This window comes from Emys orbicularis, chromosome 1, assembly GCF_028017835.1.
Source record: "Emys orbicularis isolate rEmyOrb1 chromosome 1, rEmyOrb1.hap1, whole genome shotgun sequence".
Classification (NCBI taxonomy): Eukaryota; Metazoa; Chordata; order Testudines; family Emydidae; genus Emys; species Emys orbicularis.
In genome coordinates this window covers 365,062,973-365,076,360 of record NC_088683.1, presented here as the reverse complement: position 1 = coordinate 365,076,360, position 13,388 = coordinate 365,062,973, and the positions used below count along the sequence as shown (strand labels likewise).

The 13,388-nt window shown below is 48.1% G+C and overlaps 1 protein-coding gene across 1 annotated transcript; it reads right to left on the bottom strand.

The window, feature by feature from the left end:
* Positions 1-4,211: 4,211 nt before the first annotated feature.
* On the bottom strand, positions 4,212-5,147 carry LOC135886133 (olfactory receptor 51G2-like). Its single transcript, XM_065414005.1, has one exon. The coding sequence runs from the start codon at positions 5,145-5,147 to the stop codon at positions 4,212-4,214; it is 936 nt and encodes a 311-aa protein (XP_065270077.1).
* Between the last annotated feature and the right edge of the window lie 8,241 nt (positions 5,148-13,388).

Genomic DNA, 13,388 nt, shown 5'->3' with positions numbered 1-13,388 from the left:
AGCAAATGCGGTTGTATTTTAGGGCTTGGTTGTGGACAATGGATCATGTGATGTGTCCTGGATGGAAGATGGAGGCATGTAGGTAAGTATAGCGGTCAGTAGGTTTCTGGTATATCATGGTGTTTATGTGACCATCACTTATTTGCACTGTAGTGTCCAGGAAGTGGATCTCTTGTGTGGACTGATCCAGGATGAGGTTGATGGTGGAGTAGAAATTGTTGAAATCCAGGTGGAATTCTTCAAGGTCCTCCTTCCCTTGGGTCCATATAATGAAGATGTCATCAATGTAGCGCAAGTAGAGGAGGGGTGTAAGTGGACGAGAGCTGAGGAAGCGTTGTTCTAAGTCAGCCATAAAAATGTTGGCATACTGTGGGGCCATGCGGGTACCCATAGCAGTGCTGTGACTTGAAGGTATAAGTTGTCCCCAAATCTGAAATGGTTGTGCGTGAGGACAAAGTCACAAAGCTCAGCCACCAGGTGTGTCGTGGCCTCATCAGGGATACTGTTCCTGACAGTTTGTAGTCCATCCTCGTGTGGAATATTGGTGTAAAGTGCTTCTACATCCATGGTGGCCAGGATGGTGTTTTCAGGAAGATTACCAATGCATTGTAGTTTCCTCAGGACGTCGGTGGTGTCTCGAAGATAGCTGGGAGTGCTGGTAGCATAGGGTCTGAGCAGAGAGTCCAAATAGCCAGGTAATCCTGCTGTAAGAGTGCCAATGTCTGAGATGATGGGGCATCCAGGGATTCCAGGTTTATGGAACTTGGGTAGCAGATAGAATACCCCTGGTTGGGGCTCTAGGGGTGTGTCTGTGTCGATTTGTTCCTGTGCTATAGTAGGGAGTTTCTTGAGCAGACGGTGTAGTTTCTTTTGGAACGCCTCAGTGGGATCGGAGAATACTGGCCTCTAGAATGTGGTGTTGGAGAGTTGCCTGGCAGCCTCCTGTTCATAATCCGAACTGTTCATAATGACTACAGCACCTCATTTTTCGGCCCCTTTGATTATAATGTCAGAGTCGTTTCTGAGGCTGCTGAGGGCGTTGTGTTCTGTATGGGGCAAGTGATGCTGTTTGTTCACAATTTCAGTCTGTACACATCTGCGGAAGCACTCTCTGTAGAAGTCCAATCTGTCATTTCGACTGGCAGGAGGAGTCCACGCAGAATTCTTCTTCTTGTAGTGTTGGAAGGAGGGTTATAAGGATATTAATACTTCCCTATCTTCCCTATCTCGCCTGACACATTCTAGGATCTCATTTGCTTTGTTCATTCCTGCATCACACTGGTGGCTCACAATCATCCTGGGACTGACTAAAACATCTTTCTCCTCCTTGCTTGGTTCCAACTTACCCTTGGCTGTATAAACTGGCATGTAGTGAGTCAAACTAGGGAAGATTGAGAACTGACTTGATAACAGTGTACAAGCACTTGAATAGGAATGAAATACCAAGTGCTAACAGGTTCTTTAACTTAGCAGGGAAAGATATAACAAGGATCAATGGCTGGAAACTGAAGCCAGAGGAATTAAATTTGGAAATGAGGCACACATATTTTTAACTGTGTTGGTGATTAACCAGGGGAACAAACTCCTAAAGGACATTGTGGATTCTCTAGATATCTCCAAATGAATATGTGATGCCTTCCTAAAAGATACGCTTTAGATGAACAGAAGTGATGTTATCGTCAGATACAAGTCATTGAGCTCAGTATGGGGTAAACTGGGAGAAATTCTCCAGGAGGTCAGACTTGATAATCTAATGGTCCCTTCTTTCCTTAAATTCTATGTATCTATGATTTATTGTCTTGAGTGAATTTCTGTTTTGGATGCAACTGGAAAAAGTTGCTACTCTGAATGGTTATAATCACTGAACAAGAATATATGCTGGCCTAGAAGACTCAAGATGGTCACAGTGAAACCAGGATATATGGTCTCTTTACCCTGTAAACCGGATCCTTTCCCGTTAGGAGAGAAATCTCACAATTTAATCATGACAGGTGTGGAGAAAGTACATAGGGAAGTGATATTTACTCCTTCTCATAACACAAGAACTAGGGGTCACCAAATGAAACTAATAGGCAGCAGGTTTAAAACAACAAAAGGAAGTATCTCTTCACAAAACACACGACCACCCCATGGAATTCTTTGACAGAGGATTGAGTGAAGGCCAAGATTATAACAGGGATCAAAAAAGAAAAAGATAAATTAGTGCAGGAGAGGTCCTTCAATCCCAGTTAGCCAGGATGGGCAGGGATTGTATATCTGGCTTACGTTTCCCAGTAGTTGAGAATGGGCGACAAGGCGATCACTTGATGATTGCCTGTTCTGTTCATTCCCTCTGGGGCACATGGCATTAGCCATTATTGAAAGACAGGATACTGGGCTAGATGAAACATTTGTCTGACCACATGTGGCTGTTCTTATATACTTATGTTTTTAATTGTCCCACTGTTTGAGCTGGGAACAACATCCCATCTATGATAAAAGATTATCACCAAGCAGCACTGATTGAACACTTGAGACTCTTACTTGTGACCAGAGCTATACAGTCAATCCCAGCCTCCTTAAAATGACTGGGTTTATTAGGAAACAGACCTGGCCCAACTTACATTCTTTTGGGAAGACAAGGAGCTCTCGGGACCCAGCCTAGTTTCCCTGTGTCTCTGACAGCATCTTCCCATGTGTTTTCCCCCACCGTAGTGCTCAGCTGTGTCTGTGTTACAGGGCCTAGGTGTGAAGCTGACCTTTGCCCTCAGACTGCTTTCTCCCAGCCAGACCATCTAAGATGAGGCCCCCATGGCTGTTGATCCATAGTTTGGCAGTTAGACCCATTTAGCCGCATTGACTTACAATCACTGGCTCTGTGATTGTGCTGAAACTCCCGGTGTCTCTGTGACATTCCAACATTACCCTCAGAAATTCACTACTTAACCCTCACTGTCACCCGCACATCTGCCCCAGACACCAAGGTGCTGGAGTCACAGGGCTTCCCAGAAGCCATATGTCACAGGGGCTGTGGTAAGAGGCTTTTTATTGACAAATGTCAGAGGTGTTGCTCTGTGGAACCCTGACACCACAATGATCTTTGGGTCTCAGAGTCTCTAACCACATTGAATGTATTTATCTTCTTGCCACCGCTGTGAGGCAGGGCAAGGCTATTATCCACATGTGCAGAGACATCCAATGGCTTGGACACAGTCACACACAGTCTGGGAATCCAACCCAGCTGTCTGGAGTTACCGAGCAGTGCCCAGACCACAGGCCCAGCCTTCCAGACACCTGAACAGAGACAGGCCCGGCTGGATTCTCTGCTGTGACAGCAGAGCTCCTCGCTGTGGTGCAGAGAGTGGGGATGGCCAGGAGCCAGTTCGAGGGGTTTGATTCACTGGCCTGTTCTCCCCCTGACTCAGCAGAGTTTAGAGCAGCCTGGGGGCTGGGCTGACCTCCACCCATAGGTAACGGCTTCCAAGAGCACAGCCCACTCTGGCCAAATCCCTGCGGATGGGGGCTACCCCAGAGTGCCCCCTTGGAGTCTGAGTTGGCCCTGCAGGCACCCTGCCCTTCCCTCTATGGTCCTTTCAATGACTTACTCTCAGCCTGGGATACTTAAAACAAGACGCCCCTTTGTGGGGTCACATTAATTTAGTTTTCTCCCAAACACAAGATCTCCTGCCCTCCAGGCCCAGCCTCCACCTTTACTCAGGATCAGCCCCACTGTCCTGATTGCAGCGGGCAGCATTGGTTCAGACCCTACTCCCCTTTTTCCCCTGAAGCCCTGTCCCCTGCCCCATATCTTCTCACTAAGCCCAGCCTCTTGCTCCTCCACTTTCCCTGAGGCTCCTCCTCCCAGCCAGACCACAGTCAGGCCATGGTAAGAGCTGCCCTGGGAGCACAGGTTGCTGTGGGGGACCCTGGACTCTCCACATTCCCTGACTTGTACATCCTGGGGGATAAAATGTGGAGGGTGTGGGGCGCCTCACTGTGGCTCTGGTTCCTGGGCAGCTCTTACCAAGGCCTGTCTCCGGCTTTCAGCCTGGAAAGGGGGCAGAGTCTCGGGTAAAGGGGAATAGTAGAGGTGTGGTCTTCAGGGAAGAGATGGGGCAGAGGAAAGGGCCTCAGGGGAAGAGGATCCAGAATGGAATACGTGGCCATGGCCGTCGGTCGTATTTTTCCTCTCCCATGTCACCAGTGTTGGAGCCAGGTGGTGAACTCACCCTTCACTTGACAAATGACCTGATTATCCTCTCACGAAGGTGTTTGCTTTTCACACTGTACACGATTGGGTTCATCAGGGGCGGGACCAGCAGGTAGACATAGCCCAGGATAATCTGAAGCAAGTGAGTAGAGCTATTTCCGAATCTGTGTATCAAAGCCAGGCCAATGTCTGATATGTAGAAGAGCACGACAGCGCAGAGATGGGAGACGCAGGTGTTCAGGGCCCTCAGGCACTCTGTGTGGGATGCAACGCTCAGCACTGTTTTGATGATCATCACATAAGAGAGGAAGATGAGGAACGAGTCCAACCCAACCGTGAAGACTTTAACAAACAAGCCATAGATGCTGTTCACTGAGATGTCTGAACAAGCTGCCTTCATGACGTCCTGGTGCAGGCAGTAGGAATGGGAGAGGACATTGTCTCGACAGTATTGGAACCGTTTCAGGAGAATGGGGAGTGGGAGTATTACGGCCACTGATCTTAGAACAGCCACCAGTCCCATCTTGGCTATTCTTGGTGTAGTTAAGATGGAAGCATATCTCAGTGGGTTACAGATTGCGATGAAGCGGTCAAAGGCCATCAACAAGAGGACGGAGGATTCCATTTTTGAAAGCGAGTGGACAAAGAACAGCTGGGCAAAACAGGCATTGAGGCTGATTCCCCTAGAGTTAAACAAGTATATACCTAGTATCGTTGGTATGGTGGCTATTGATAAGCTAAGGTCTGTGACGGCCAACATGGAAAGGAAAATGTACATGGGCTCATGGAGGGTTGAATCTGTTTTTATAATGAACAGAATGATTGAATTTCCTAATATTGAAATAACATAAATTAAGCAGAAGGGGATAGAGATCCAGATATGGACGTCTTCCAGCCCAGGTATCCCAGTGAGAAGGAACACTACAGAGTTGAATTTGGTGTCATTGACAGCTGACATAATGTACTGGGCAGATCCAGGTACGTTTGAACTTTCCTTCCTGAAAAGAAAAAGAACAGGAGACTAGATGATATTTAGCGAGACAGGTTTCTGCTCTCAGTGCAAATCTAGAGATTCCCAGGACCTCAAGGAAAATCAGCAAAAACATTGTTTTGGAATTATACCACCAATAGGAAGACAGGCACTGCCAGACTGGATCAGACCTACAGTCCATCTAGCCCAGTATCCAGTGGCCAGTACGAGATGCTGCAAAGGAAGGAGGAACAAGCCCTGCAATAGGGAACTAAGAGATACCCTGATCCCAGGGAAAGTCAGACATATTTTGTTCCGTAAACCAAGAAGGTGTAGAGCCCTTACAAGACATTTTTAAGAAAAATTCTCAGTACTGTAATTGGATTTCCTGATTACCATCTCTCTTTCAATTCTGAGAAGCTTTTGGCCCCATTGATATCTTGTGGCTGGGAGATCCACAGCCTACTTGAGCACTGTGTGATTTTACAATTGTGACCTTCACACAGACACCCTTTCTGGCCCTCCACTTCTGAGTATGGCCCATTGTATCATGACATCTATAAACACATGACAAGTGCATGGTGAAGACGGTCATTGTATTTATCTGCCCTACATTGAAGCTATTTATAAACGTGTTTCATTGCCTCATATTTATTTTCCCCACTGCTGAGACTTCAAATTATTCCACTGTCTCTTTCCAGCACATGGGATAAATTCTTAAAGCCAGGTTCTTAATTACATAATAGTGACTTCAACTGGGTTGCTCCAGATTTGCATGTGTAAATTCAGTCAGAACCAGGCTCTATTAACTCTCCCTTACCATATACTCCCGGTGATACACTCTGACCCCCAAGAATCCCTCCAAGAGAAGCTGAAGTGCTTTGCCTGGTTAATGTTAACTGAATCCTGAGCATTCGATCTTCCTCACTGGACCTGCATCTCTCCCCATGCAAGGGTCTAAAGATACTTGGCAAGTTCCAAGCTAACACAGACAGTTACTTCAGCTGGGCGTGGGATGGCGTCACAAATGGGTGAATATGCAAACACTATGTTTGCACTGTTTTCAGAGTAGCAGCCGTGTTAGTCTGTATCCGCAAAAATAACAGGAGTACTTGTGGCACCTTAGAGACTAACAAATTTATTAGAGCATAAGCTTTCGTGGGCTACAACCCACTTCTATCCACTTGTTTGCGCAAATTACTTCAGCCATGCTCATGTAAGACGTGATGGGCGTAAATTACTTACAACTAATATAACACTCCCCTTTCCTGCATCTCAGCTCTGTAACACTACTGAAACAAAGACCAGCGGTTCTGTTCTCTCATAACTTTTTGGAAAGACTGGCAGCAGTATTTGAGAGGGATTGTGTGCATGACCCTGAATGTAAGTGTTAGAAACAGCTTCTGGTCAGTTACCAGGGGATACTATCATACAACTGTTCAAAAAAGAGTTATTTGCACAAACCATTGCAAACAGTATGTGGAGAACTTCTGAAACACTTTCTAAAGTAAAAGCCATTAAGCAGCAAAGTTTTCACTACTCCTAATAAAAGTTTGGTTTGCAATATTTTAATACAATGAAAAGTTTTTGTATAACATCTGTAGTTTAGCACACACATATCAACCCATTCTTTCCTCTCTCCTCTTCTTTCAGAGATGATTTCTCAGGTTAGAGTGGAACTTAAAATGTAGCGTCTGTCACCTGGATTTCTTCAGAATCTGAAAAGATCGCAGGGTCTCAGCCCTCATTCAGTCACTTGTCAGTAAACAGAAGTCTAGTAGCTCCTCTGTCCCGGGTTAATAGCTGACTGGTTCTCCTCAGGTTCTGTTCTGTCAGTCTGTAGCCTGTGTCTGGAGTTGTAACAGGCACTGGGATCAGTATAGAAAATATCCAATCCCTGAGCTGTCACTCTCAGCACCTGTAATTCAGGCACGATGAGGGTTTGCAGGAAGTGGATTTCAAAGTCAAATGCATGAGTATTCATGGAAATGGAACTTCATTTCACATGTGAAAGTAGTCTATTGCTCTCGCTCTCTCGTTCTTTGACTGTCTATTTCCTGTATTCATAAAATACGTAGCATCTGGGAACAGCATTGTGACAGACAGGGAGCTGAGCTGCCAAAGTGAATGTGTATGTTAAACCCAGTTGTTGGGATGTTTGCTGTGTAACTATATAGGGTTAACATTTGGGATGTTTATGTTATGGCTGTATTGGGTGAAACCAGTATGGATCTTCCTAGTTTAACAGCAGGCGGCTGGAAAATAAGTAAGAAGGGAAGCAACAGCTCAAGAAAAGCAGTCGCTCAATCAGCACCGCAGGGAGGTCGACAACACTGGAGTTATAACCTGGGAAGAGCCTATTTCTGAGCTCCAGCCACGCTACACAGCTTGTTTTGCCGGTGCTGGGAGCCTGCCCAGAAATGGGGCAGCTTTTGCTGAAAAGCTCTTCAGATTGACAGGCAGAGACACTGCTGGGAAGTCTGAAGGCCCTCGGCCTGCCTGGGTCCCCATCAGAGCAGGAGGGTTTGGGATCAGAGACGTGTACAGACTGCTGTTTTAAAACCCTCTGATTCTCCCCTGTTATGCTTCATTCCTAATATTCATATTAAACAGTAGTTTGGTTCAAGGAGGCTGACTGGTCATGTGTCTCACCACAAGTCACTGACTCCCAAAGGGAAGAACCACAGGAGCCGAACCCACTCAGACCTGCTGGGCAAGCACAGTCATCAAGCAGTGTGCAGGAGCCCAGGGCCCAGTCTGAGGGTGGGAGGATCATGGGATTCCACCCTATGAGAGGGAAAACTACAAGGCCTGACATCTGGCACTCAAAGACCAGAGAGGGGACAGAGATGCGGGTAACCCTGTAACTCTGAGGGGTACCTACAGTGTACAAACGCTGGAGCCCTCAGCCAGTCAGGAAACGGAAATATGCCCTATTGCAGCTGTTACCACAGAGCAACACAGCTCTGAATTCCTGCGATGACAATCAAGCCACAGAATAAAACCTTTGAAAATGCATTTGCTGATTAAACTTCCCTGAGAAAATGAACCTGAGACAATTTGGGAACTAGTCACGGATATTCCGTGGGGTCTCGTCTCGCTCAGCCTCTGGCAGGATCAGCCCAGAGCACAGGGTACCTTGAGAAATGGGACCGCTGGAGAAATCCTGACTCAGGGCATTGGGGTTTTAACATTCTGAGCTCACTTTGAATATCAGATTTTTGTGCAACTTGAATAACTCACGGAGCAGCATGAACAGATATAGGGGAGGGGTTCCCAAGCTACCTAGTGCTGCCTGCCCTCCAGCCCCGTCACTGAGTCACCCCAACAGCCCAGCTGAGTCCTCTGCCGCTGCACAGAACATCTGCAAATGGAAACAGTTTGCAGCCTTTCCCCTTCACTGCGCATTTTAAAGATAGTGAAACCTGCCAACGTACCCAATTCCTGCTAGAAGGGGAGCCGCTGACACCAGAGGTCTTCACCCTAAAGGACAAGGAGTCATCGGAGAGGTTGCACAGGCAGCAGGCAGTATCTGTTCAGACAGGGAGGCAGCTGTCTTTATGAAGCATGCCTGCACATTCCCTTGGGGGCCACTTGGCCATCAGGGAACCTCAGCTGCTTGGCTTCGTGTGCATCATCTTTTACCCCATCACGGACAATGGCAAACTGCAGGAGGCCAAATCACAGGGGATGCGCGGTGCTGCTACCCAACTGGACTGCAGCACCAGCTCCGCTGCAGGGTCTACTCCTGGAATCTGGGCTTGTCATCACTGTTTATGGTTCCGATTAGTCAGAAGGCTACCTCGAGCGGTAATGATGATGCTGTCACACCTGTGATCTTGATGAAATAAAATAAAATAAAATAAAATAGAATAATAATATAATTAAGGAGCAGATTTCTCCCCAGCAGCCCCCTTTCCTGCATTACAAACCCAGGGTGCAGACCAGGGAAGGGGGATTCCACAAAATATCCTGGGATCGTTACGGGGTGGGGGTGGGGAGGGAGTTCCTTTTCTTCTCCATGAGGAATGAAAATGGGGATCCAGGATCCAAGGATCCCCAAGGTTAGGCACAGATCTCAGTGATCCACTGGTAGCTAGGCCCCCCACCCACAATCTCTGTGCCTCCACAACTGCTCTAGGATGCTCTCCAGCTCCCTGCTAACACAGATTCCTCTTTTGGCCTTCACAAGTGTGGCCTATAGGGTTAACCTGCTTGCTTGCCTATATATCTTTTCTTATGGATTTATTATTGCTTTATGGTTTGGCTATTTCTTTTATTATAATAGGTTATAATAAGTTTATATTAAAGTAGTTTGGCTGTAACGCAAGGGACTTACAGGCCACGTCCTGTATGTTGAGCTAAGGCAAAGTTAGCATAGATATGTCTGGGACCTTTCACCCAGATAGCAAAGTTAGCTCACATATGTTCGGGACCTTTCACCTAGATAGACGGTGATGGGTTAGAGCATAAGGTCCACATATGATGTGTTAAAGCAGGTTTCCTAAGTTCATACTGTGACGTTGTACCCCATAATGGTTTATGGGAATCTGACAGAACTGGAATATGTTTTATGCTACATATGCCATGTAACATATCTCTGTAAAGGTTATGGTCTACTGAATCTATTCATCCTATTTGTACACATATATCATTTTTGTACTTGAAGTTATGAATATTGGCTGTATGCTTGCTTGACTTCTAAGTAAGCTTTGTAAGGCCTGGTCTACACTAGGCGTTTATGTCGAATTTAGCACCGTTAAATCGAATTAACCCTGCACCCGTCCACACCACGAGGCTATTTAGTTCGACATAGAGGGCTCTTAAATTCGACTTCTGTACTCCTCCCCAACGAGGGGAGTAGCACTAAATTCGACATGGCCATATCGAATTAGGCTTGGTGTGGATGGAAATCGACGGTAATAGCTCCGGGAGCTATCCCACAGTGCACCACTCTGTTGACGCTCTGGACAGCAGTCCGAGCTCGGATGCTCTGACCAGCCACACAGGAAAAGCCCCGGGAAAATTTGAATTCCTTTTCCTGTCTGGGCAGTTTGAATCTCATTTCCTGTTTGGACATCGTGGCGAGCTCAGCAGCACTGGCAACGATGCAGAGCTCTCCAGCAGAGATGGCCGTGCAATCCCAGAATAGAAAGAGGGCCCCAGCATGGACTGATCGGGAAGTCTTGGATCTCATCGCTGTGTGGGGCGATGAGTCCGTGCTTTCCGAGCTGCGCTCCAAAAGACGGAACGCAAAGATCTATGAGAAGATCTCGAAAGCCATGGCAGAGAGAGGATACAGCCGGGATGCAACGCAGTGCCGCGTGAAAATCAAGGAGCTGAGACAAGGCTATCAGAAGACCAAACAGGCAAACGGACGCTCCGGATCCCAGCCCCACACATCCCGTTTCTACGAGGCACTGCATTCCATCCTTGGTGCGGCCGCCACCACTACCCCACCACTGACCGTGGACTCTGAGGATGGGATATTGTCCAGGGCCGGTTCCTCGGACATGTTAGCGGACGGGGAAGATGAGGAAGGAGATGAGGAGGACGAGGCAGTCGGCAGCGCTTACCAAGCTGATTTCCCTGACAGCCAGGAGCTCTTCATCACCCTTACAGAGATCCCCTACCAACCCTCCCCAGCATCTAACCCGGACACAGATTCAGGGGAAGGATCAAGCGGTAAGTGCTTTAAACATATAAACCTTTATTTTGTACAAAACTAGAATATTAATACTAATAACAATCTTTGATTCATGATTTCTTCCCCCTGGGCGCTTAAGTAATCAGTAACAAGTATTTGTAAAAAAATCAAACAGTGTCCGGTTCTGCATGATTGTGCTGCCCAAGCTGCTCCACTCTTTTGTCCCTGCTACTGCAGCTAGATGAAAAGCCGGTCTATATGTCCGGGGATAGAGCAGTAATCCTCCACGGACATCTCCACAAAGCTCTCCTGCAAGTAATGGGATAGCCTGTTCATCAGGTTCCTGGGGAGAGCGGCTTTACTTGGTCCTCCAAAATAAGAGACGTTCCCGCGCCAGGAGACAAGGAGGTACTCAGGAATCAGCGCCTTGCAGATCATGGCGGCATAGGGCCCCGGTCTCTGCAGGCTTTCTCGAAGCATCCTCCGGATCTCGTTGTCAGGGATCCTCATGAGGGTGATGTCGGTCATGACAACCTGCTTTGAATTAGGTAGGGGACTGTTAGTATTGGGACTGCTTGCAACAAGTTCCTTTACAGAACTGTGACCGCTGGTTTACAGCCACGCGGTGGGGGCAGGAGAGGGTCAGCATCCAGGGATCTTTCCCTGGCACATCCGCGAGGGGGTGGGACAGGGCCACAGTTCTTGCTTGGCCGACTGATGGCAGCACAGACTGGCATTGCTTTCAATGTGAAAGGTGGCCAGTGGTACTCCTAAAGTTTTAATCTGCAACAAGTCTACGGCTTACCATCTTTGCCTGCTACAGAGAGTACCGTGTCCTGCCCCGGTTCCCAGATCGGCAATGCAAAAGCCCAGGCACTGAAGGCGAGGTGCGAAAATTCGACCTTGTCCTCAGTGCGCATATGATAGGTGTGGTTCATGGTCTTGTTCACGGAGAAAGACTATGTTCTTGTGAATCAAGGTTCTTGATTCACAACTACATTTATCTTTCGGAGGAATTCACTGCCTTTTCCTCATTCCCACAGCCACATCTGCAACTGTCTCCCAACCCAGCCTGGAATCACACTCCCAGAGGCTAGCGCACATTAGGCGGAGGAAGAAGAAGACGCGAGAGGACATGTTCTCTGAACTTATGGGCTGCTCCCGAGCCCAGGCAGCACAGCATAACCAGTGGAGGGAGAATTTGTCCCAAATGCACCGGATACACATGGACCGTGAGGAGAGGTGGCGGCAGGAAGACCAGCAGGCGACTCAAACGCTGCTTGGACTTCTGAGGGAGCAAACGGACACGCTCCGGCGCCTTGTTGATGTTCTGCAGGAACAGAGGCAGGAGGACAGAGCCCCGCTGCAGTCTATCAGGAGCCGCACTCCCCTGCCACCAAGTCCCATACCCCCCTCGCCCAAAGTCCAAAGAAGGAGGGGCGGGAGAGTCCGTGAAAACTCTCACTCGACCCCTGCAGACTGCTCAAGCACCAGAAGGCTGTCATTCCCCAAAATTTGAAAAGTCCTTTCCTGGCCGCCTCAAGCAAGCCCCCGTCCAAGTTTCACCCCCCAGTTTCATGTGTGGTTGTTAATAAAAAATATGTTTTTGTTCATTACTGTTTCAGTCATGCTGTTTTGAGGGAGAGTCTGTCTGCAGGGGGGGAAGGGGCTTGGTAATTGGACAGGACATTCACCTTTAGCAGGCTACAGAGGCGGGGGCAGGTCCAGCAGCAGGGCACATACACAGTGCACTGACTAGTTACCCTGGTCAGTCTGGGAGGTGGTTTTCATGTTCTGTGCGTGGGGTGGGGGGGGGTGTTGCTCTGTGACTTTGTGGCGGGGGAGGGCAGTTACAGATGTTATGCAGCGGTCCTTGTCCTGGATCACAGAGCCACGCAGCAGGGGATCTGTAACCCTCCTCCCCCTGCCATAAAGTCACATAGCCCCCACATACACGCAGTCCCGCTCAGGAGGGCTGGCAGGCTCCGTGGAAACAACCAATCCGCCACTACGAATCCTGTCATTCCTGGAGTTTAGAAGGATCATTTGCATCAGTACACTACACCCGCTCCCCACCACAGTCTGCGTCCCAGGTTTAAAACATTCCCGCGAAAACAGTAATAAAGACAACGGTGTTCATTAACAAAATAAAACTAAATTTATTTTTTTGGAAGGGGGTGGTGGGGGTCTGTAACTGGAGAGGATAGTCATCCTTAACTGGGTAAAGAAACGGGAGCAGGTTCAGCTTCTCTGAACAGAAACTTTAAAGTCACTGGTCACCCTGCTCAGTGTTGAACCTGACTTTCAAAGCCTCCCGGATGCACAGCGCGTCCCGCTGTGCTCTTCTAATCGCCCGGCTGTCTGGCTGGGCGTAATCAGATGCCAGGCTATTTGCCTCAACCTCCCACCCTGCCATAAAGGTCTCCCCCTTGCTCTCACACAGATTGTGGAGCACACAGCAAGCAGCTATAACAATGGGGATATTGGTTTCGCTGAGATCACAGCGAGTGAGTAAGCTTCTCCATCTCCCCTTGAGACGTCCAAAAGCACACTCCACCACCATTCTGCACTTGCTCAGCCGG

What these genes read in the sequence shown, in the direction of transcription:
- LOC135886133 (XM_065414005.1), bottom strand. Translation starts at nt 5,147, where the DNA reads ATGTCAGCTGTCAATGACACCAAATTCAACTCTGTAGTGTTCCTTCTC.